This window comes from Ailuropoda melanoleuca, chromosome 5 (assembly GCF_002007445.2).
Source record: "Ailuropoda melanoleuca isolate Jingjing chromosome 5, ASM200744v2, whole genome shotgun sequence".
Classification (NCBI taxonomy): Eukaryota; Metazoa; Chordata; class Mammalia; order Carnivora; family Ursidae; genus Ailuropoda; species Ailuropoda melanoleuca.
In genome coordinates this window covers 52242518-52268072 of record NC_048222.1, presented here as the reverse complement: position 1 = coordinate 52268072, position 25555 = coordinate 52242518, and the positions used below count along the sequence as shown (strand labels likewise).

Sequence of the window (25555 nt, the reverse complement as noted above, 5' to 3'; positions counted from 1 at the left end):
AAGACCCTAGCAAAGGGAACAGAGATGAGATGATCCTAGGCAAATAGGGGAACAGAACGAAGACTCATGTGGTCCAAATACAGAAAACCAAGAGGAAGAATGGTTGAAGATGAGTATGGGAGGGTAGACTAAAGCACTGAGGGCTAGACTAGAGCCTACAGGGTGTCGGCTTTATTCTAACTTTAGTTCAAAGCATTAAGGGATTTTAATTAGGGAATCTGATATGGGTAGTGATCATTCTGGGAGCTCTGTGTAGAACAGTTAAGAGACTGTGCAATAATCCACACTAGAGGGAATGATGGTTTAGAGCACTGACAGATGTAAATGAATTTAGGATTGTTAGTCCTGCTTTATGAAGCTCCTTTCATGTTTTCCCTGACATGCTCTTAATTTTCATCCTTTTGCAGAGGGATGGTTTCTTTCTTGTGATAATGACATCATCTTCCATTGGTTGGATATAAATTTTTTTTATTTTTCAAAGTTCTTTGATATCTTTTGTGGCAAGAATATTAATCCATAATTTAATGATAACACTTTTAGTGTTAAAAGAAGCTTTAAAATTGAAGCTTTTAGATTATCATTTGCAATGAAAAGTGAGGCTTTAATGTACTTTTCTACATTGACTGCCATGTAAGAATTTTATAATTTTGCTCAGTTCTATGGATTTAAAACAAAATGATGGGAAAACTCCATTGAATTCAAATAGTTTGAAAGCTGGTTTGTGAAATTACAATGTGAAGTCTAGGTAAAATGCCACGAGGAGTGTTTACCACTGTATTGGGAGGGAGTCAGGTATTGGGTGTGAAACAGGATACTGTCTAGGAACAGAAGCCATCCACACACTCCCACATTTTGGAGAAAGGACATTCCTGCTTAGTAAAACCCAAATTAGCCCCATTGGCATGCTTGCCCCCACAGACATAGCTGAGGGCCTCTGAGTGGGTTTCTGTTCTTGAGATTAGGTTAAAAAATATATATATATATATATATATATATATATTTTATATATATATTTTTAAAGTTATTTCAGACACTGAACACATTTATTGAGAAAAAAAATGAAAGAAGAAATCATCAAACAAAAATCATCAATGAAAGACAAACAGGAAATAGTGCTAGAATTCATAATTTAAAATTCCTCTGCATGTAATCTGTTATCCTTAATCCAAAAATTACAATTTACTACTGGCATTCCATGTATAGAATATTGAGTTCAGTTAGCCAATCAGGATAAGAGAGAGTTTTGTGTGTGTTTATGATTTTTTTGGTTCTTCCCTCAAAATCTGTGATACTGAACATGTAAGGAAAGTAGAATTTCAATTTTGATTATTCTCCAGTTGTTAACTACTCCATAAACAATCCTGCTGGAAAAGGAAAAAGTCTGTGCCCCCCCATCAGGAGTACAAGTTTATGTTCTATGTTATTATTTAAGTGGAAGCCTGACTGGCAGAAAAAATGTAGGTGCAGAGAATAGGCATTTGATAATTTTAACAATGCAAACACCACCCTTCCAGGCTACCGTTCCACTGTAGCTTTGGTAATGAACCAGTGCATAATGAGTGTGATTTTGAAGAGAGCCATGGGCATACTAATTCATTTGGTGAATACTACTGAGTAGGCAACTTTGTACTTCTTGATCAAAGAATATTGGAAGGAGGACAGAAGTAGTCCCTGTGTACCCCAGACAGATCAATAGATACAGCATTAATATCCTGAAGATTCACAGGTACAAAATGAGTCACACTTTATATAACCCAAACTCCTCTGATGACTCAAAATCCCCTACTACTTGCTCTTCAGTCTCCATACTCTTAGCAAATCAATGTCATTATCATTCTGTTTGTACTTTCTTTTCAGGGATGTTTATCAATGTTGTTTTAAGTGGCAATGTATGAAAAGGTTTCAGGAAAGTACAGCCAGAGGATATAGTGCAGGTGATCACGGAGTACAACTTGTTGCATTTGTTAAAATTGCTCAAATTAGCCTCTTGCTCTATAATAAATTGAAGTTGATTTTTTTTCTTTTAAAGGAGATATCATTTAGCTATATTAAAATATAGTCAATGACATCCTCTAGGATCCATTTCACATTCTGAAATTTCTCCCCTACTCTTTACTCCCAAAAACATTCTAGAGGATTGTCCAGAATTCCCAACCCACAAAAACTCTCATTTTAATATACAGGCATTTTTTCCTCTCCATGGTAAAAGGATATAAAATGGGGAAAACATGGTCTCTTCAACAAATAGTGCTAGAAAAACTGGACAGCCACCTGCAAAAGAATGAAACTAGACCATCTTACACCACACACACAAATAAGCTCAAAGGATTCCAGGCCTAAAGGTGCAATTCAAAACCAAAAAAAAAAAAAAATCAATTAAAAAATAGAAGACCCAAATATATATTTTTCCAAAGAAGACCTACAGATGGCCAATCAGATACTTGAAAAGATACTCAACATCACTCATCATCAGGGAAATGCAAATCAAAATCACAATGAGATATCACCTCACACCCGTCAGAATGGCTAGAATCAAAAGACAAGAAATAGCAAGGGTTGTCGAGGATGTGGAGAAAAAGGAACCCTCATGCACTGTTGGTGGGAATGTGAACTGGTATAGCCACTGTGGAAAAGAGTATGCATGTTCCTTGAAAAATTACAAATAGAAGTGCCATATGATCTAGTAATTCCACAACTGGGTATTTACTCAAGGAAAACAAAAACAGTAATTCAAAAAGATATATACAGCCCTATGTTTATTGCAAATTTATTTACAATAGCCAAGCTATGAAAGCAGACTACCTGTCCATTGATAGATGGATTAAAAATGTGGTATATATACACAATGGAATACTATTCAGCCATAAAAAAGAATGAGATTTTGACATTTACAACAACATGGATGGCCCTAGTGGGTATTATGTTAAGTGAAATAAAACAGAAGCTGAATTAATTTTAAACAAGCTATAGGGCTTGCTGTACCACAGATGCATTTTATTTTAGCTAATCACTGCCACCTTGCAAATACACATGCCCTCCCTCTCTCACACAGTACTGCATGGGCATGGCCATCTTTGTTTCATCCCAAATTCGCCAATTCTCTGAATACGTCCCTGTCGTCATCCAAGCAAATTAAGTTTCAAGGTTAGAAAGCTCTCCCATAAATGAGATAGGGTTTATCTTTCTCTCTGCTAAAGGTATGATACACACTCATTTCCTAAATAAAGCATAAAAGTCCACCTCTTAAATCTATGAATGAGTTTATAAGAAAGTAAGGAAAATCCTCATAATGACCTGGGAGTGCAAATCCAGACAGACAAGCAAACATAAAGTGTCACCTGTCCTGGGGACATCTGCTAATCTCAGAAGGCAGATTTTTAACTTTTGCAGTATGCAGGCCACAAGAGAAAAGGAACAGGGACCTCCAAAAATGAGTTTTTATAGTGGAATTTCCTACAAAAAGCAGACCCTAGGAAGGCCTATCCTGTATTCATTTTTGCAGTTAATAGAAAAAGAGGAAACACTCTCCAACTTCTTTATGTAACTAGAATAACCTTGATAGCCAATTCAGACCAGTCAAATATGAAGCGGGAAAGTTATAGGTCATGCTCACTTATGTGTGTAGATTGAAATCACTGAAGACAATATTAAATAGCACGCAGTAATGTATAAAAGGATGATATATCATGACTGTGTTAGGTTTATCCCACGAATGCAAGTCTGATTTAACAGCAGGTAATCTATTTTATCCGAGTTGATTAAAAGAGAAAAATTAGGGGCGCCTGGGTGGCGCCTTTGTTAAGCGTCTGCCTTCGGCTCAGGGCGTGATCCCAGGGTTCTGGGATCGAGCCCCACATCAGGCTCCTCTGCTGGGAGCCTGCTTCTTCCTCTCCCACTCCCCCTGCTTGTGTTCCCTCTCTCGCTGGCTGTCTCTCTCTGTCAAATAAATAAATAAAATCTGCAACATGGACGGCACTGGAGGAGATAATGCTAAGTGGAATAAGTCAAGCAGAGAAAGACAATTATCATATGATTTCTCTCATCTATGGAACATAAGAACTAGGAAGATCGGTAGGAGAAGGATAAAGAAAGGGGGGGGTAATAAGAAGGGGGAATGAAGCATGAGAGACTATGGACTCTGAGAAACAAACTGTGGGCTACAGAGGGGAGGGGGGTGGGGAAATGGGATAGGCTGGTGATGGGTAGTAAGGAGGGCACGTATTGCATGGTGCACTGGGTGTTATACGCAACTAATGAATCATTGAACTTTACATCAAAAACCAGGGATGTACTGTATGGTGACTAACATAATATAATAAAAAAATAAATAAATAAAATCTTTGGAAAATAAATAAAAGAGAAAAATTATATGACCATTTCAACAGAGGGTAAAAAAAATCATTCAGCAAGATTGAAAACCCATTAGTGGTTTTTTTTTTTTTAAAGATTTTATTTTTATTTATTCTACAGAGATAGAGACAGCCAGCGAGAGAGGGAACACAAGCAGGGGGAGTGGGGGAGGAAGAAGCAGGCTCATAGCAGAGGAGCCTGATGTGGGGCTTGATCCCATAACGCCGGGATCACGCCCTGAGCCGAAGGCAGATGCTTAACCGCTGTGCCACCCAGGCGCCCCCATTAGTGGTTTTTTGAAAAAAAAAAAATCCTAGTGATTTAGAAAAAAAAAAATGTTTTAACCTAAGGAATTTATATAACAAAAGCCTATAGGAAACGTCATGCTTAATAGTAAAAAAAAAAAAAAAAAAATTGACTTTAAGACCAGGAATGAGAAAACATCTGTTCTCACTATCTCTATCCAGCATTGTTTTGGAGATTCTAAACAGCACCATGAGAAAAGCAAAAGAAATTTTAAAAAGCTATAACGTTTGGACATAGAAAACCAAATTTTGATTATTTGCAGATTTTACAGTGGTCTAAATAGAAAATTAAAATTTCAAACAAATTATTAGTTTTAATAAGCATGTTTAGAGAAAATACTGGATAAGCTTGATATACAAAATTGCATTTCTCTATATTGGTAAGAAGGAGTTAGAAATACAATTTAAGAAGAATTCACCATGTTAATAAGAGTGTAAGGACTATAGGAACACTCCAGTGGATATTTGTGCCATTTTTGGAAAAATACAAAACTTGAGATCTATCACATTTATGGATAGGATGGCCCAATGTAAAGACAATGAACTCTTAGTAAACTGACCTATAGGTTCAACATAATTAAAACCTCAACAGGTTTTTAAATTTAATTGAAAAGGTGGTCTAAAACATTTATGGAAGACAAAGGAAATAATAGCTAACACAATTCTTTAAGAAAATGAGCAAGGGAGAGGCACTTACCCTACCAGATAAATAACTTATTTTTAAACTCTAGTAATTAAAACAGTAGTGTTGAGGAAAGCAAGGGAATTAATTTCTAAAAATTCAGGATAGTCCCTCTGGAGAAGGAGAATACAACTGAGGAGAGTTGAATAATATTGGAAAATACTTTTTAAATGGAGTAATAAATATGAGTGTTCATGTCATATATATGTCACATTATTACATTATTTCATCCTAAAACAGCTTAAGTTACACATTAAAATAATTTTAATCCTAAAATAGACCTCATTCTTTTACTATTTTCTCTCAGACTTCTTAAATCTTAGAACTGGGAGATATTAAAAGTGATGGTTCCTAATTCTGATTCATCAGAGTACTGAAGGAATGTTTAAGGCATAGATGTCATTGTTCTCTGTAGATATCTCTTTCTGTCCCTCTCTCTCTTTTGTTAGAAAGGCATGCAGTTTATTCTCCTCATTAGCATCCATAGATCTCTTTAATCAGAACCTTGCTAAATCAGATCTTGGGTCAGGAGAATATGGTAAAAGAGGTGATGATTGGTAGTGTAAAACTCTTTTAAAAACAAAACACCTACTTCCATTTTTTTTTTGGTCTGTAGATTATGACGATGATCAGCCATTTAAGAGAACTATTAGTTTTCTAATTCCTTCTCTCCCGCCAAAGTAAGATCTTTTTCTATGCAATCATATTAGAAGGAATGTCTCAGCGTGTGTATTTCCATTGGTAAGGAACTCATTAAGCAATTCGTCCAAGAACATTAGGTCCTTATTTTTTCAAAAGCATTAATGAGAAAGCAGTGAGATACCTTTTGCATAGCTCTTAGCATTGTGCTTCATACCAGGCATACAATGAAGGTTCTATAAATATTGGCTGTTTCCATGTTTATTGTTGTTATAGTTATTGGTGATGATTCACTTTCTAATTGCCTGTTATTTCCACCAATTTGTCCTAGTTCTGATTTCTAGAGTAATTGAAAAAGGTCCTCTTTTGTCTGCCATGGAACTTGTTCTTTAAACATTTAAAATGTCTTGCCATGTCACCTTTGAATTTTCTCTGTTTTGCAAATTATCTGTAGTTCTTACTGTCAGAAACTCTGCTGAGCTGGGAGAGAGAGTGGAGCTGCCAGGTGCTCAGAAGAGCTGATTAAAATAGCAAACCAAAAATGAAAGAGTTAAGGCTTTAATCACCTACTGCTAGGGTATAAGCAAGAGTCTGAAACCAGAGGAAGTGCCAACTGGTAATCCATTTTCCCCATGGATCAGGGATAGAGGACCAGGAAGGTTCAGCTCAGACATGTGAGTCCTTCTCACTGCTTAGGGAACCCAGAACAAAGGGCTCCAGCTGTTTTATTGACCCTGAGGTGTGTGTGTTAAGTAGGGAGGCAAGAGGGAGGGATTAGGAGTGGAAAAGCACTGAGTACTGGGTCAGAGTGGGGTTTGCCTCTCCAGCGCCTGTAGGGAGACCTAAAGAGCCACCTAAAGACCTTTGGGCAAGGCCTGAGATAAAGAGGGCTAGGAATGAAGTCACCAGAGCCAGGAAAGAAAATATGTGAAAGAACATGTCCAGCCAGGAGGGTCTGACTGAGTCTGTGACTGCACCTCCCTCCAGAGCTATGCACCAAATCTGGTCGAAGACGGCAGCTGGTTTACCTCTGTGAGGCCTGCCATGTAGAGCCTTCATAATTGCCTATGGTCAGGCCTGAGAAATCACACATCGGTTTCTAACCAGAAGCCAAGCTCCTAACTTGCAGCCATGATGGGGCATACGTACCTTTCACCTTTCTGTGCACACTCCTCAGAGTATGTTGTGAGGTACACAACACAGGGAGACAGTGTAATGGAGTATCCCCAAAATCGGGTCACCAGTGAGGAGACAAGGAAGTAATTAAGTTGGTTGAAATTACAGCTGTGCTTCTGAGAATTTATGACCGATGTAGGATTAGACTATGCATATCTAAGGATACACTTCTCTAGCAGAACTGTTAAGTTCTTACTTCGTCAAATTATGGTATAATTTAATTTTAGATCAAGCATTTACTACCATCTAAGATAACAAAATATGAAATCAAGGATACTAAAGTATTAATACATAACAAATTGGATTTGCAGAAAATGATCAATTTTTAAGAGTACCATTACTCCTGCTGTTATACTCTTTCCAAAATTTTAAAAAATCACCTTTCTAAAAATATTTATTAATGGTGATTTTTCTGTTTTGTTTTTTTGTTTTGGTCCTGTAATAGTATCTCTCCTCCTCTTTGCTCTATTCATTTACCACCCACTTGCCCTGCCTAAATCAATCTTCATAGGGTTCCTATCCCTCATCCTCCAATCAACTTAAATGCTCATTTACACATGAATAGACGTTAGTTTCATAATAGCAAAAAGGATTTTTTGCATTGGAAAAAATTATTCTCGACTCAGCTCTACCTTCTTTAAACAGTCAGTGCGGCCTAGCATTCCTTTCTTCCCCCCAAGTTTTTATTTAAATTCTAGTTAATTAACATAGATGGTAAAATTGGTCTTAGGTGTAGAATTTAGTGATTCATTGCTTGCGTATACCACCCAGTGCTCATCACAGCAGGTGCCCTCCTTAATGCCCATCACCCATTTAGCCCATCTCCTAGCCACCTCCCTCCAAGGGCATTCCTAGCAGAAAATGGTTGACAAATTAGAATACTGCCTCTGTTTAGACATTTAAATGGTTGGCAGGTATTAGAGTATGGGCCATGAATCAACGTCCACAGTTTTAAGGACTCTCTCACTTTGCTTCTACTTCCTAAGGTAAAGCAGATCATCCTCACGGTTGGGCAGTACATGAGGAGCGGGTGAAGGAAGCGCCTGTCTGATACAGTTCTGTCTAGATCAGACCGTAAATTGTGTTGAAGGTATTTGTGGCACTTTTTAGCAAGTGTAATGTAAAAATGGGAACCTCATGGTGCTTCTAATGGATGAAGTGAATATAAGGAGTCAACTCTTAGTGTGGTCCAACGATCGCAATCTGGAAAATTACAGCAAAGTGAAACTGCGAGGCAAGGGTTCTTGGCTTATGAAATTGCTCTGGCAAGAACACAATTCATGAATGTCAGAAGTCTATAACGTGGTGACCTCCAGTTATGTTTATAACTCCCAATATATATATATAAAGCATCATGCTGGGGTTGTTAAAATACAGCCAGTGGGAAATAAAACTTAAAGTCTCTGAAGTAGCAAGAATAACATGGGCCTTCAGTGAAAGTTTTGACTAAAATTCTGCATTGCATGGGAGCAGAGGAAACATTCTCATACAATGCAATGAGCCGATTCATGATAGCAGTGACACCTTGGTGGTGGTGGTGATGATGGTGATGATAATGATCAAGTATTAGAGAAGATGGACAGGAGTGGAGAGAAAGGAAATAGAAAAGGATTAGGGGAAGGAGAGAGGGGAAGAAATTATGGAAACAGAAATATGCTTTGCTGGAATTCTATAATCAAATATTTGAGGGAATGGGATAACCCATAAAAATTAATTATCTAGATAAGTGCCCATTAAAGATACCTAAATAATATTTTATTACAATTTTGATTAAGTTTCTTTCTAAAAAGTAATACATACATTTCTTAAAACATTCAGAGCATATTTGTCTTTTCTTGAAATGGCTCAGGTCGTTATAATGAATATCAATCACTGATGTGATAGGAAGATTGGCTTTGAAACTAGACTTCCTGGGTTTAAACTCAGCTTTGCAATTGTTAGTGGTATGCTTCTGAAGCAAGATACTTAACATCCCTGTATTTTAGTATGCTAACTTCTAAAATAAGGATAATTGTAATTGCATCTCACAGATTTATTGTATGGATTAAATGAGTTAACATGTGGAAAGCAGCTATAACACTGTCTGTCACATAGCAAGAGCTCAAAAGATAACCTTGAACAGTTAATGGTTGTTTACAAATTTATTCCCATAATGTATATTGAGCAATTATGTACTAAGCATCATTCAAACCACATGGAAACAAAAGAAAGATTTGTTTTCCTTGTGGACTTTGAATTCTAGAAGGGATGACACATAATAATAAACACAACTAAACTATATAATCTATAAGATGGACATAAGGACTATGAAGATAGAAAAAGTAGAGCAGGATGAAGGATATTGGGAGTTCTGAAGGGGGGTGAGTTCTGGGGAGAGAGTAGGGTCTTCAACCTTTGTCCTCAAGCCCTCTGCCTTGTCCCATTCCATTCTGAATGTTAGATGTATGGAGAAGTAAGTGCCGGAGAAGGAATGGCTTCAGGGTTGAATTGGAAGTATAGTGGGGGAAATGTCCCAGAAACAACTGGGAGTCCCACTTCTATGCTTCAGTTATAAACTATCCTAAATGCTCCAGAGAGGGAGTGTAGAGTCTGGCAAATATTAATATGTTTATTTTATTAAAAGGAGGTATTAGACTTTGTGTTTCCTGACTACTTGACTAATATTTGAAGCAATCTCCTGCTATTTAGTAGCTGTATTTATTTTGAATAAATTATTTAACTTCTCTGAACTACAATTTCCTCTTCTATAAAAAAAGAAATAGTAATTTCTACTTGACAAGTTATTGTGACTATTATAAAGAATACTTGCAAAGAGCCTAGTGTACATATAGTTGTCAGCCTACCTGACATATAGTTGATATTCAACAAATTGGTGAAATATTTAATATAATTTATTAAGCAAGAAAAACTTACTAAACTATATTACTTTTTCATCTAGCAGAATACGTGTTAATTTTCTAATCAGTGATTTGGTGAAAGTCATTTCTGTTTTGTGACTAATTAGATGATTAATGCTCTTGTCTAACAACGTGATCATGAATAAGGGTTGTGTGGTGTAAAATACTTATTTTTTATAATGAAATGCAATGCTATATCATAAATTTCTTCATGATGAGAAATTCAAACATTTGTGGTACAAATCTTTTCCTTTTCAAACTACTTGATATAGCTTTATATATTTTGGCTATATGCAGTTCGGTGCTTTGCAAATACATGTGTTCATACAACATCACATATCTCAACAAGTTTATATGTAGCATTAAGGCCAAGAATAAACTGATTATATGTCCTCCATGTTAGAAACTGTGAAGTGTCTAATATGTTACCCTACTTACTAGCTGACAAGGTAGCCTACCGCATTTTCATAGATGCTGGCAGAAGACATGAGACCACTAGGTCAGAGAGAGGACGCTATCACTCAAGACACAGCAGGTAGCATGAGCTTTATGTCTACATCTGTTTCTGTTCTCTGTTAGGCCCCAGGTGGACAATGTGGAGGTGGACCTGGGTAGATACAAGGTACACAGTGGGTGTGCTCCAGTTATTGAGCTCAGGAAACCCCAATCTTTTCAAAGCAAACCAACTCAAATTTTGCCCCAGAGGGAGACATTATCTTTACTGGCCAGCACATGGATCTGTCCTTTACTCCAGAGGAGGACACTGTCTCTGTGTGCACTCTATGTATATGTGTGAAGAGTTAGTCTAGAACAGAAGTTAGTGCCTCCACTCACAAGGTGTACAGAAAAGCAAGAGACCTGTGAAGAATTGTCTCTTAACATTGCACAACGATTAGTAGTCTAGGTATGTAGTAGGAGCTCAATAAATGGTAAGGTGAATTAATTTGCCCAGAGAATCATGAAGCCATTGCTGTAAATTACATGACTGTTTACGTGTATTCTATACTGACTTCCTGTTCAATTGAGTTTCTGAGGAAGATATTAAGAACTGAATCATTTGTACAAAGATGATAAAGATACTAAGGGTCCATATCAACCAAAAATAGAGATAAATGGGAACAAAGGAGTTTAGGTAGTGAAGTGACAAATTATAGGGGTTTCTTACTGGGAATATTAGCAAGAGTTGTGATTAGTGATATGTTGGTAAATGTTTTACAACTGGCTCTCCATTAAAAATAATAACAAAAAAACCCCAAAATTAATTTGTAGTGATTGCCTATTTTCCTGGTCTAAGTTACTCTGTAACTTAGACCAAGCTATCAATGTGACATCCCCAAATGTGGAATTCAGGAACGATGTGCACAGTCTGTTCTCCAGAATCATGAGTCTGTCTCTGGTGCACCACTAGGCACATCAGACAAAATGGAAGTACTAGTACCAAATGCCCATTCCCCCAACTTCCACTCTTTGTCTTAGTTTTCTCTCTCAATTTACAAAGGGTAGTAAGTCCAATGATAGTGAGACTTCTTGGGATATGCCATATTTGATGTAACTAGTCTTAGATGCTTTTACTAGAGAAAAAGGAATGAGTTTGCATGACAGCTACCTAGCATCTATAAGCAAGCAGGACTCAGGTCAGGATGCAGCCTTAGCTCCCATTCCCTACTATTATGAACAGTGTCAAAATTCTGTTCTTCCCTCATACATTGCCCCCAGGTTATAAGTTAAGAACCATTATTTACTCACTGGCATACTCTTATGACCCATTTATTTTATATGAGGTCCTAAATGTCATTGGCTCAAATGCTTTAGCTTGCATAGGGAGGCAAAATGACCAACCTAGGATAACAGGAACTAATACATCCTGTGACAAGCACTTGCTAACTGGTAGAAGGTTGCTACCTTTGTTCTGTTATCATATTGCTTGCATTTTATGAACAAACTTGACATGTATTCTCTTGTTCTCATTTCCCATGGTGAAATAATCACAATAAGTATCTAAGCTCTCACTGTGCCAAACAGCAAAGGAGAGATCCACGTGATGGCCAAATGCCAGGCAGGCATGCACACAAAGGAAAAATCCAGGTAGATCTTTGGATCATTTTTGTGTTATTGACTATATCAGAAACATACCCATTTTCAAGTAACTATACTTATACACCAATGGCCAGATGATTCTTGCCAAATCCAGAGAATCACACAGTCATTGAAAGCCAGCTCTAATATCACCATACATTGAGAGACTGCTGATTATCCACACAAGGTTCTCCTCATAGCAGTAGAGCAGAATACACTAGGTCTTTCCTCTTTCTGCTTCCCAGCCAGCACAGTCAAACCCCAAAATCTGCCTAGTTTGGTTCCTTCTCCCTCCCTTCCATTCTAATTAGATTTTTGTTTGTTTGTTTGTTAGTTTTAAATACTGTGTTTAAAAAGTGTTTCTAGAAAACTGGTTTGACAGTCTGCTAACAGAGTTGATTACACATTAAGCTAAGCATAGATGGATTTGTCTTTGTCTAAACAACTGTAATTACCTTTAGGTTGGGTGTGTGTGTTTTAAAGCTCCATTTCAACTCCTGTAACTGTAACTGAAATTGCAAGGTATGTTCATTAGGAACAAACAGTACTTATTCTCTGTTTAACCCCTGATTGCATTGAATAGACAAAATGTTCCTTTGTTCAGAACAGTAAGAACAACAATTTTGGATTACACAAATGAAGAGTTGACTTGTTCTTCAATTTTCAGAGAAGCATACCTGTTAGAATAATCATCTTTATTCCAAATCCTGAGGCAAATGAAAAATTCCTAATTACTCAAAATTCTAGATCTTGTATGTTTATTTGCCTTTGCAAGGAGTGCCTAAAAAATAACTGAAAGTTTTTCCAATCATTGATTTTCCTTTTATTTACTAAGTAATATGTTTACCAATACTAATAAGTGTCAAGTCCTACACTGAATAATGGAGATTAAAAATAAATTGTATTTAGTTCCTACTTTGAGGATTCTGTAATCCAGAGGAAATTCAGATATGGGCAAATAATTACAATGCTTAATGTGCATTATAAATAGAATAAATTGAGTATGATGGTAGCATGATCACGTTGGTCCTAGGCTATTCAATAAAGTTATTTAAGATCATACAGTTGAATTAAAAACTTTATAAGCTTCTGATCACTTGCACAACCCTGGGCAGTCACTCCTCTGAGTGTCTTCATGGGTTGCAGAGAAATGATTTGCAGCAGATGGACAGGTAAGGGAAGCCACTTCTTAACACAGCGTGACTTGTAGTTGCACTTAAATTTTTCAGAGGTATGAAAATGTTCTCTAGTTCAGTGGTACCAGAAGTCAGCCTGCCATAGGACTTGGGTTCATATGCCTGGGGAATCAGAACACAGACGGAACTACTGAGGGAAAGAGGTAATGGACTGGGAATCAGTGGTCAGAGAAATATTTCCTTAAAAAATATAATTGCTAATACAATATTATTATATTCTATCCCTGCCTGTTTGATCCATTTGGAATCCCTTCAGCACCTACCTCCTTGTTTGGTGATTGATCAAAACAGTACCCGGTATATATTTACTGTTTTTCTAAAATTAGATTTTAATTCTACTTTAAGAATTCTGTAAATTCCTGAAAATAACAGGACAATCATGGGATAACATACACTCAGGTCTTGACTCAGTTATTCTGTGACTGGGGTACTTCCAGAGATGCACATAGCATGAGTTTTCTTCTCTCTCCTTCATTCTTCATCCTTTTAGCTGAGGGGAGTTTCAAGGTGTTTCTTGATACTACCTATCAAAGCTGGACCCCTGGGTTGAATGTGTCTTTATTCTCAGCTGAAGTCTGAGTCATGCTTTATGTTTCTATTAGCATTGGAGAGGGAAACAGTGGAAAAAAAGGACACAAAAAAACATTGTCTAATAATAAGGGGATCCTGGGCTTTGAGAGGCAAACACCAAATGCCAGTCTCTGCCATCAGGGACTACTAATTTTCATTAGTGATAGGAGAAGGACTGTGAAACATTTCAGGGAATTAACTATGCAGCTTATGTCTACAGAACAGTATAATTAAAAGGAGTCTAAGATTTCAGCTTTGAAAATGTAGCTTCTTTGCTATTGGATATTTGATTCTATATAAGGGCATTTAAGTAAAGTATATTAAAAAGCTGGTCTTTCGGGGCGCCTGGGTGGCACAGCGGTTGAGCGTCTGCCTTCAGCTCAGGGCGTGATCCCGGTGTTATGGGATCGAGCCCCACATTGGGCTCCTCTGCTATGAGCCTGCTTCTTCCTCTTCCACTCCCCCTGCTTGTGTTCCCTCTCTCGCTAGCTGTCTCTATCTCTGTCAAATAAATAAATAAAATCTTTAAAAAAAANAAAAAAAAAAAGAAGCTGGTCTTTCATTCACTTATGACTAACTAGCTTAGAAACTATGTATAAATGGATACAGAGATTTTCCAGACAGAGATTACTAACAAAATTAGCTTCAAAACAAGGAGCATTAATACAGTGTCATATTTGCAACAGCTTTGAGCCACAGAAGTATGGTTTAGGAATTTAAAAACTAACACTCTAAATTGAGACCCTTTGTAGCATGAATTCTAATTAAATGGAAATTTTTTTCCAACAATAATGGGTGCTGAACTATGAGAAAGTTTGGGGCTGAATTTTTTATATTCTATCCTGTAGCCTGTCATAATGTCTGAGGTTAATTTAGCTGCAACAATGTTATGGAAGAAGAAAGGTTTTTGTTACAGGGAATTGCAAACTCCAGGAAAGGCTATATTGTCCACTTGATAAACAATCTGTTAAGGAAATGAGCCCTAGAAGGTACATACTATAATTGAGTTGTTAGAAGTTAGTCCCCAACACCTGACATTGTTCCCTCAAGCCTAACATTGAGAAAACCTTCATGGGAATATTTTAACAGCTGCATTTTACATTTTCACTTCTGCAACTCATTGTAATAAAACCTAGGACCATTTGGTTGTTTTGTCTCTGAAAAAAATATTTTTAATCACTGGAAGTACAGAATGTCACACCAGGATAGTAAATCTTTCACATCCCCTTTATCTCTTTAAACAGTTAAAAATGGCATTAACTTAAAAAAATAATGTAAAGATAAATAATGAGGTAGTCAGCACTTCTGAAACCTTGTTTCAAAGGAACAAGAGTTTGAAAGAAAGAGCCTGCTTAAAGTGTTAAAGAGCATTATGGAGCGTTAAGAGGTCAAATGCCTAGGAAAGGAGAAAGTAATTTAGTGGAATACAAAGGCTCTCCTTGACAATGAGGCCATTTGCACTTTAAAATATTATACCTGTTTGAATTGGGAATTCTACCAGAGTTCATAAAGCCAAATGAAGGGGTTGAAAAGGAATGCGGTGAAACCCCCTCAGTCAAGATCCTCATTAAGGAATTCATTAAAGAACCTAGGGTTACTTCAACAATCTTTTTAGACCATCTGTCTCTTTTATCCCTCCTCTAATCAATCCATCATGAGCAGCACTGACAGACTAGTCTTCTTCCACCATCCTTTGGTCATGTTAATCTCATGGGCATGGACTACAGGAAGGTGGAAGCAGCAGTTTTGTTCAAGATGAATGGAAGGTGGGAGAGAATGGAGATGGGGAGACCAGTCATTACAAAGTCCATGAGAAGAATTCCTCACCCAACAATGAAATTTATGACTAAATTGTGGCAATCCAAATATAAGGGATGGTGCAAATGAGAAGAAGATGTGAGGATGACAGGAGAGAGAGAGACAGAGAAAGAAAATGGACAATTCTTGATGCCTCTTGGATATTAGAAGGAAAGAAGGAAGGATTGCAGTGATGATCTGGAACCCTGAGTATTTCTGGCTTGCTTCCAGTAAGCTGGGTATCTCATAGAAGCATTTACATTCTTTGCAGCTCAGTTTTGATATCCCTACAATACAAGAATGTGGGAACAGGTCATTTCTTAGGTTGCTTGAGTCTTACAACTTGGTTCAGCTGTTTTTTTAGGATTTTAAAGCTCTGTGACTGGCCAAATGATAATATTAAAAACAGTGAAATCAAAAAGAGACATCCAAAAGAATTTGCAAGGAAAATAATTGTTCCTAAAATGGATGTCTTGGCTTAAAAGTGCTGACAGGTTTGTGGAAATATTCAAGAACATTTAAAGGCTATTTATTGATACCCACTGTGTTCCAGGCCCTCAATAGAATAAACATGCCTCTTGCCTACTTCAGTGGAAACACTTTGTATACAAATTTACTGCCTGAATTAGAGAAAGAGCAAAAGAGGGAAAGCAAGCCAGTGAAAGAAAAAGCGCTTAAAAATGATGGGCAATTCAACACGCCAGTTCACTGTTTTATTAATACATGCCAGAGAGAGCAAGAGATGGGAGATATGAATATTCTGTACCCTGTTTAAGTCTCATTTTCCTCTTCTCGGATGTTAACAGTATTGTCCCACTGTGCGGAATTTTATGTATTTGTCACACAACCATGTCCTGTTAACTCAAGCCAATTATTTCATCTCTTGCTCAAAGAATTAGTCATCACTCCAAGGCGAGGAAATATGGCTGCAGTGGTTTTATGGAGAGAGAGCATATTGGTGTTTAACAGACCTTCCACCGAAGAGTCCATCAAGTCTAGTTTAGACGACTTTATGTGATTTCCAATAAAGACAAACATTCTACTTTATGGCCACAGTTAAGAGAATCCAGGAGGTAATGAAGAGAAGATGGAGGAGTCTGGAATGATTAGTCCTGAGGAGGAGCTTTATGCTTTGAGTTTTATTTCCATTTCAAGACAAGGCTTAGAAAATTGAGAAGATAAAAGCAGTGTTTTTCAAAGATTAGAATTAACAGGGGGAAAAAAAACTAACTTGGTTGGGGAATCTGTGAGACCCTTGTCTGACAGGAAGTTAAATAGCTGGGACCAGGATTGTAGATAAGTGTGAGACAAGGAATAATCTCAACCACATGCATCATCATCAGAGCTGAGGTGCCAAACAAGACGGGGTCAGCAGGGGAAAGAAGTCTAGACCAAAACAGAGTCCGAAGAGAAAGTTAATAGAGCTCAGAGTACAGTGTGGAATATAGTCACAACTTTGGCTTTCTGCCCTTCTTTTTCTTTAATTCTTCAAGTAGATAGCTACCTATAATTTCCTGTCTGCCAGAAACTGTGCTATGAATCTATTCCTTAGTTTGGAGGACTATAAATAGCCCCAGGGCAGCAGTGAGGCAGGGTATATTTGATCAATTTCAATGATGTCCCTGCCTACACAAGACTATCATAAATTAACTACTACCAATAATGTATAACCTACTTAACTATATTCTCTCAATGCTCCCCAAAATGCTACAGAGACAGTCATTATTCCATTTTCCATATGATGTAACAGATTCATAAAGGTTAAACAATATTTACTGGTCTAGTAACAAGGCTCTTATCTTCTTCCGGTTACAAAGCCCTTGCCTGCTAATGCACCTCAGTGTGAGGCCATTGCCTTTTTCCCTGGTCCTCAGGCTTTGGTGTTGCTCTTTCTAGGTACTAGTTCAAAGGTAAGAATCTTGATTTTTTAAGTCAAGACAATGGTTTGTTTAATGGCTAATCTCTCTGGTGTCAAGGCCTATTCACCTGCACTTCTACCTTTTATTTTTCCCTGCTACGTGCCAGAGTTGGTTCTAGGGAGGTAGAGATGAGTAAGATGTGTCATTTTTTGACACCTATGTTCTAGTGGGGAAATCCATGTAAAAAAAAAAAAATGTAGGACAGAAGACTTAGAACAGTTCTCAAAAGCTTTTCAGCTTCACCCCGTGTTTACAGCAGCATTATCTACAGTGGCCAAATTACAGAAGCAGCTGAGTGTGAGCCTCTGCCACTCAGCGAGGAGGCCAGTACCAGTAGAGGAAATAGTGGAGCGAGAATAGACAAGCAGGGAACTAGTGTGAGGTCCCTGGGGATTTACAAAGGCATTCAAGATGGCTGGAACAAGAAAGTAGAGGGAGAAGTCAGAGGAGATGAGACTGGGGGGGCAATCTTACCTTGCTGGGATGGAAAGGGATTTGCTTTCTATCTTGGAAGCACTAAGGGATGTTGAATATGAAAAAGATATCTTTAGATTTGTATTCTGGAAAAGAACGGTTGGCAATTAAAAAAAAATGAGCTGGCAAAAAAAATCTGAGATTAGCTAAAATAGTAAGGCCTGGAATAGAGCTCTATCAGTGTGGGGTTCAGGAGGTAGATGCCAAAAGTACTATATTTTATCAATTCTACAGCATATATTTTTATACATTATAAAATATCAAGATGCATCTAATCAATGGTGTCTTAAAAAAACATTGGTAACCAAACAGCAATTATAAGACTTTTATTGTCCGTACATTTATAAACTTAGCTAAAAGTGTCCTGGGAAAGTGTTGTAAATTTCTTGTTATTGCTGATGGTATGGGCAGGATAATTGCATTTTTTTAACATTTTAGTGCAGAGAAAAAATTACAATGATTTGAGGAAGAATAGACCTGTTTATCTCCTTTGAAGCTTTTGGTGAGGTTGAGAGCCTACCAACATTAGTATCTGCAGCAGAGCTGCCCACTTCTTGGAATAAAAGAAACAATAATGAAGCACTATTTTATAAAATGTTACATTACCATTGCTTTTGATGGCTTTAAAGACCATGATTTGGACAAAGACCAAGACAGTGACAATTCTTTGTTGAAGAGCAATTCTGAAAAGCTGGACTCTGAATGAGAAACTTAGGAATAACAGTTTATTTTGTCCATATTTTTATTTTCATGTGTAGAAAAATATGATTGATAATATGAAAAATCTATGCCATAGATGAAGTCAGTTTAAGAGGGCTCTTTGAATAAGTACACAATTTAAATTCTACTTGCTAAGAAAGCACAGTGTCAGACATTAATGTAATTTTTCCCCCAACATATAAATATATAATGCTATATCTTATGACAGATGGTTTGTTAATCATGATGAAATATAGAATTAAAAAATAGTTAAGAATTGGTGATTAATTGGATGTGAGGAGTGAATCATCCAATTACACAGACACAAATACTCATTCAGTGTTGACAATAATAAAAATAAAAAGGTGAAAAAAGATGAGAATATCCTGAATAACATATCCTAATAAGGATCAAGTGAATAATTAAAGTTTATAATGATCATCAGGAAAATTGTTAAAATGTATGTAAAATATGTGACATTAAGCAAAAACAAAATAAATTACTATATGTTTACCATTAAGTAACTAAATAAATATAAAGAGTTGTTTTTAAGTCTGAAAGAAGACAGCTGTATTACAGGAGAGGGATTTAAAATGATTCATTATTTATCTTTTACACTGCCTTAGTATTCCATAATGCTAAAAAAGATTAATTACATAGCTCTGCTCAATAATTGTCTTGGAAACACAGAAATAAACAGAAGCACTGTGGTCTTTTTTTCTTTTTTTTTTTAGGCTTATAGTCTTCAATTAATTTAACTCCTTTGCATATAAACAGAGTCTTCTAATTTTCTGATTTCTAATGGATATTAGGTAGTCTATGAATATTGCCAATTAACCATCAACTGCCCACTTGTGGAAGCAGCACCTTTATCCCATAGTCAGAAAGGACTACCTTTAGGAAATCTGTTTAGTAGTTTCTACATGACAATCTTGGTGCCTTCCCAGAGTTCTTTCCCAGTCAATATACATTCAGTATGTTATCAGACCGATTTTGAGTTAAGATAATTATTAAAATCAGCTTTTACCTCTTCTACCTTAGATACCAGATTCTTTAACGATTACAGAATATATATCCTTTAGATAATGTGTATTGTGTTTGTTCTGTGACAAGATGGTTAACTGAATCTGAGTCAATATATAGCAATATACTTTCCTACCTCTAATTTTATTAAGCTCCATAAACTCCTTTTAATTATGCAAAGAACTAAGAAATAAAACTATGGAAAATATGGACCATATAACAACAAACAAATAATAAGAACACATCACAATTTATGAAATAAATTTTTATCCATTTTGTCATTTTTTAAATTTTATTTTTATTGTTTATTTATTTACTTTAAGTAGGCTTCATGCATAGGAGCTTCATGCGTAGTCCCCAACATGTGACTTGAACTCACAGCCCTGAGATCAAGACCTGAGCTGAGATCAAGAATCTGATGCTTAACCAACTGAGCCCCCATTTTGTCAATTTTATGTGATGATTGACTTTGCAGATATTTCCATAGATCTGATGTTTTCATTCCATTTGTAATGCCTATAGTTTAACAGTCTCCTTTTTCCAGGGGAGAATTTCCTAGTGAGAACTTGAATAGTTGAAGAAGGGCTGCTTGGGGAGGGTTGGGACTATTTTATACAGTGATACAGGGTTTCTGGTATGAAGATAATATTGTCTTAGAATGCAGTGAAAGCATTTCAAATAATGGTAACAACTCTAGATCAACTGGGATAGACATTTTTTATCTTCCTAAAAAAGGAAAGATGTATGTATGTGTGCATGTGTGTATATATATGTATAAGGAACATAGGGTTTCAGGTAAGACTCTTTCAATGGAAATCAAACCCTGCCATAAACTTCTAGGCCTGGATAAATTGCTTTAGTTTCATTAAAAGTAAAATAGGATTGGGGCGCCTGGGTGGCACAGCGGTTAGGCGTCTGCCTTCAGCTCAGGGCGTGATCCCGGCATTCTAGGATCAAGCCCCATATCAGGCTCCTCCGCTATGAGCCTGCTTCTTCTTCTCCCATTCCCCCTGCTTGTGTTCCCTCTCTCGCTGGCTGTCTCTCTCGCTGGCTGTCTCTATCTCTGTCGAATAAATAAATAAAATCTTTAAAAAAAAATAAAAGTAAAATAGGATTGGGGCACCTGGGTGGCACAGCGGTTAAGCATCTGCCTTCGGCTCAGGGCGTGATCCCGGCGTTATGGGATCGAGCCCCACATCAGGCTCCTCCGCTAGGAGGCCTGCTTCTTCCTCTCCCACTCCCCCTGGTTGTGTTCCCTCTCTCGCTGGCTGTCTCTATCTCTGTCAAATAAATAAAAAAATCTTTAAAAAAAAAAAAAGTAAAATAGGATTGATTGTAATTCTCAGTTCATATTATTATTGTAAATATGTAATGATCCAATCATATAAGCAGTAGGATATGATAAGCCCTAGAGTTTGGGTTCAAATCCAGGTGCTGCTATGATATAGACAGTAATTATGGGAATGATTCTAAACATTCATCCATTTCCTCCTCGAATAATTGTACCTCTACTTTATTGAATTTTTGAGACTAAAATGAGGAATATATGTGAAGGTTGACTGTAATTGTTAGCATTTGACATCTGGCTCCTGCTAAGTACCACATAAATACTAACTATTTTGCCTAGTTTGCTGGTAGTGGTGAGCAACAGCTTTTTATCAAGTCAGCTATACCAAAAAGACCTGAAATCAGACCACTTCTTCCCTAGAATCAGTCTCACCCTCAGAGTTTCTTGTCTCCTGTTGCCTCTCTCTATGACTCTCTGTGAGCTATTCATCATTGAGCCTAGCTAGTTTCTTCTAGATTTTAACTGATCTCCTTGAACTTGACTTCTTGCCTAGAAAGATTCTTCTAGATTTTAACTGATCTCCTTGAACTTGACTTCTTGCCTAAATTGGAGATAGGAAAGTATATTGCTATATATTGACTCAGATAATAAATAATAAATAATTATTTATCTATTGATAGTTCTGGTCTTCACCATTTTTTAATTTAATCTCTCCCAGATGTCTCTTGGTTAGGAACACCTTCAATAAATATTATAAAAATGTTTTACATTTGTATAGACCTTTATAGTATTTACCAAGCACCTCTCCACTCTTGAGGTAAGGCCATTAGGGAAACCTTTTCTTTTCTAATAATCAGATTTGCAATAAAAGTTTTACTATTGATGAATAAGCAAATGTAAATATATGTTTATACAAACATCTTAGAGTAATAATGAAAAGGTAAAGCTGTAAGGAAGCACATGATTTTGAGCATCTTTAAGGTTGTCTGGAAGATTAAAAGAATATTTTTATTGCATTGCTTTTTTACAAATTACGAAATATGGGTTTGATGAAATTAATGACAAACTCGGGACAGAGATAAATTTTGGACCCTGTCTTCGCATGGGCTCATTCTTCTATAATGCTCAGGTTTGGCCTGGGTCCTTGGCTATCTCTGTTCTAATGAGTCAAGCAGAGGAGTAAAGTGTAAGACCCAAGAAAATATGTGTGTGTAACTGATTCCTGAATTTGTGAGTATATAAGGTTGCTCAAAATTGTAGGTGCTCTTAGGAATTTGAATTAAGTTCTGTGAGAAGGAAAACAAATCATTAGAGAAAGAAAACACATAACCCATCTATATATTACATTTTGTAGTTTATAAATCACTTTCTCAACCATTATCACAACTGAATGTATTTCTTTACATAGTTATTAAAGTCACATTAATTAGCAGTCAGACATTTCAAAACACTCAAAGGTGACTAGTTAGTATGATTGCCATGTAGTGTTTTGGAAAGACATTTATTAATTACACTTTATGTCATTATTCTCTTCACAAACGGTAGAAAATAGAAACCACTTGGAATCAGAGCCTTAGAGCAAATGAAGCTCAAAAGATCCTTCTAGAAACCCACTTCGATAGCCCTTTTCCCATGAATGTAATGTTTGGGATGTGGCAGAGTCAAGCATGAATTGTTAGGGAGAGGGGAAGTATATGGAAAGAGAATAGAAGGGAAGCAAGAAGTTACACTGCTGGAGTAGTTGGTTCACTTTCTGAAGATGGGTATTGAAAAGAGTTCATTGCCCTTTTCCCCTACTTGATGTTGCCATTTCTTGTAGTTCATAAGAGCGTACTGCTAATGATTGTTTTTTGTGATCTCAATCTTGATTTTTGACTGTCATTGTGATTACCACAGCCATTGGCCTAGAGAGTGTCAGTTGACATTATCTTGGGCAACGATGGAAGCTGTGTGAACTATTGTAGAGTCAGTGGTGGACGGGATCTCAAGTGTCATCTGCCCCACACATACTGCCACCCATGCGATCTTCCCTCCTGCTGTTTCTCCTTTTGTTCTTCCTTCTCTCATCTGTCTGGATTTCTGCCCCAGTTACCCTTTTCTTGTGTTCTATGATCTAAAGATAACTTTTTGTTTTAGTTTATGAACTTAAGTGTAATTTGTTCAACATCGACATACTTCTTACTCATGTGCAGTGGTTTTAATATTTTACATTTATTACTGGATTTGATCTTCACTTTCAAACATACAAGTTATAACATTACTATTTATCAACATTCTGTCCTTATTAATATTTTGCTTTTATTATTTCACATGAGTTGTATGATAATTTAGTGAATTAGCCAAGATCATCAAGCTATTGATTGATATAACTAGAAGTATTAGAGTTAAGACCATGGCTACTAAGAAAAATCCAGTAAGGCAAAACTTTCCCTTTATTAAGCTCAGCAGCAGGAGCAAAGGGCCATCTCTGTGTCAGAGAAAAACTGGACTGTGAGATGCTGATAACATATTCTCAGCTGTTGTGGCCTGTTCCAGTAACAGAGGTGCCTACCTAATACCCCGGCCTTTTAATTGTGTGTTCCTGGTGAAAAAAGTTAACTCTAAGCTAGAGTTAAGCAGGAGTTTTGTAGGTCAAGTGAGCATAGGAGAAGCTGTCATCAGTGACTTGAGCACCTTTTGGTTGTATAAAATGACTAGCTTAGATGCAACAAAAATCAAGTTCAGTGTATTAAACTCATTTTAATAAAGATGAGTATAAAGATTATTTTAAATTGCAAAAATGGCAATGCTCAGTAGAAAAACATTGACTGTTACAGGATTTATAACAAAATGAGAATCTTCCCTTTTTCTTCTGCCCAGTATCACTCCACAAAGGTAACTCTGGTTATCAATTTAATGAATATCTTTCTAGATATTTTCTGTGCATCTATAAACACACGCACATGGTATTATATTAAACATATTAATATGCAAACTTGTTTTTTTCAGTCAACATACTGTGAATATTTTTCATTTATACACATATATTTAACTCACTTTAAATTATTATATTCTTCCCATTGGATAATATAATTCATTCAATAAATATTTAGGTTACCCAGCTTTTATTGCTTTGACAAAAAGAAATGTCACAGTGAATATCCTTGTACAACAATTTAATATCTTGTTGGCATTTTTCTGTGGGATAAATTCAGGTAAGTGAAAATTCTGGTATAAGGGTTATCACACATATTTTACATGCAGCTATGACTCTTTGAGATACCACTTTGGGTTTAATCTATGAAAATGCACCACATCCAAAAAGAATGATACTCTTACAAATACAAGTAATTATTTTACCATTGTGGACCAAACTTACAACTTACACCATCCATGGGTTGGTTCTATTTCTTCCTGGAGATACAAAGTTTCATATAACTAACAATTTTTTTTAATCTTCTCTGTGATATTGACAGAAAAACTGTGTGTCAAACCAAGCCAGGCATATTTTAAAGTTTCATTGTATAGAACTATGCAAGAATACAAGTGATCACTTTGGTAGCTAGAGTCTTTCTCCTTCTCCCTGGGAGAAGTCTAAGAGGCTTGGATCCTTCCTATTTTGTGAATCAGTTGAAAAGCATAGTACACATTTAATCTTTTTCACAGCCTTTTTACCGTGAACGGGGGATTTTTTTTTTTTTTTTTTTTTAAAGGAAGTCCAGTTGCCATTGAAATCATTCCTGTTTCTCCTTTCAGGGCTGGGCGAGGACTTTATGGCATTGACAGTATGCCAGATCTCCGCAGGAAAAAAACTTTGCCTATTGTACGAGATGTGGTAAGTCACTCCTCTTTCATTCTTTGATTGCATGTGTCCCTGTTTTCTTCATTAGCTGTCATTTTGGCCTTCTCATTAAGTGCCTTGCCTGTATTTCATAGAATAAAATATATAAGACGCTGGATTCTACCAAGTATTGCATTTATCATTTCTTTAAAATCTTTTAGGTGAATGAAATAACTCTAACCTTTTGACAGCTTTTTTTTTTTTTAAACTTTCCTTCCTTCCCCCTCCCCCAGTGTGGGACTTGAACTTATGACCCCAAGTTCCAGAGTTGCATGCTCTACCAACGGAGCTAGACAGGCGCCCCTTGACAGCTTTTTATATTGGTTGAAATGACAAACTGAGTTAAAATGGCACTATAATTGAGCAGAAAATCACACAGCATGCCAAATGAGCTGCTGCAACCGGGGCTTTGATAGGTACAATGTTGCAAATGACCACAAGTGTAAAGCACACTTTGAGTCTTGATTTGAACTTCCTTACCTTAACCCAGTGAATTTTTCTACTTTAAAAAGCAGCAGATAATATTAACCAATTCTTTATTAAGATCTAGTCACATTAATAAGTTATTCCACTATCTATGGAAATCTATGGCTCCCAAGTTATTAAAACCTTTATGAAGCCTGCACATAACTTTCAATAACTCA

General features: G+C 36.6%; 1 protein-coding gene across 1 annotated transcript in view; it reads left to right on the top strand.

Annotated features, from left to right (window-relative positions):
- The window catches only part of UNC13C (unc-13 homolog C), a 586721-nt gene that overhangs the window by 188660 nt on the left and 372506 nt on the right, over positions 1 to 25555 (top strand). The window contains exon 6 of the mRNA XM_034661708.1: positions 24827 to 24905. Coding sequence (XP_034517599.1) covers positions 24827 to 24905 — 79 coding nt within the window. The remainder of the gene's footprint in view (positions 1 to 24826; positions 24906 to 25555) is intronic.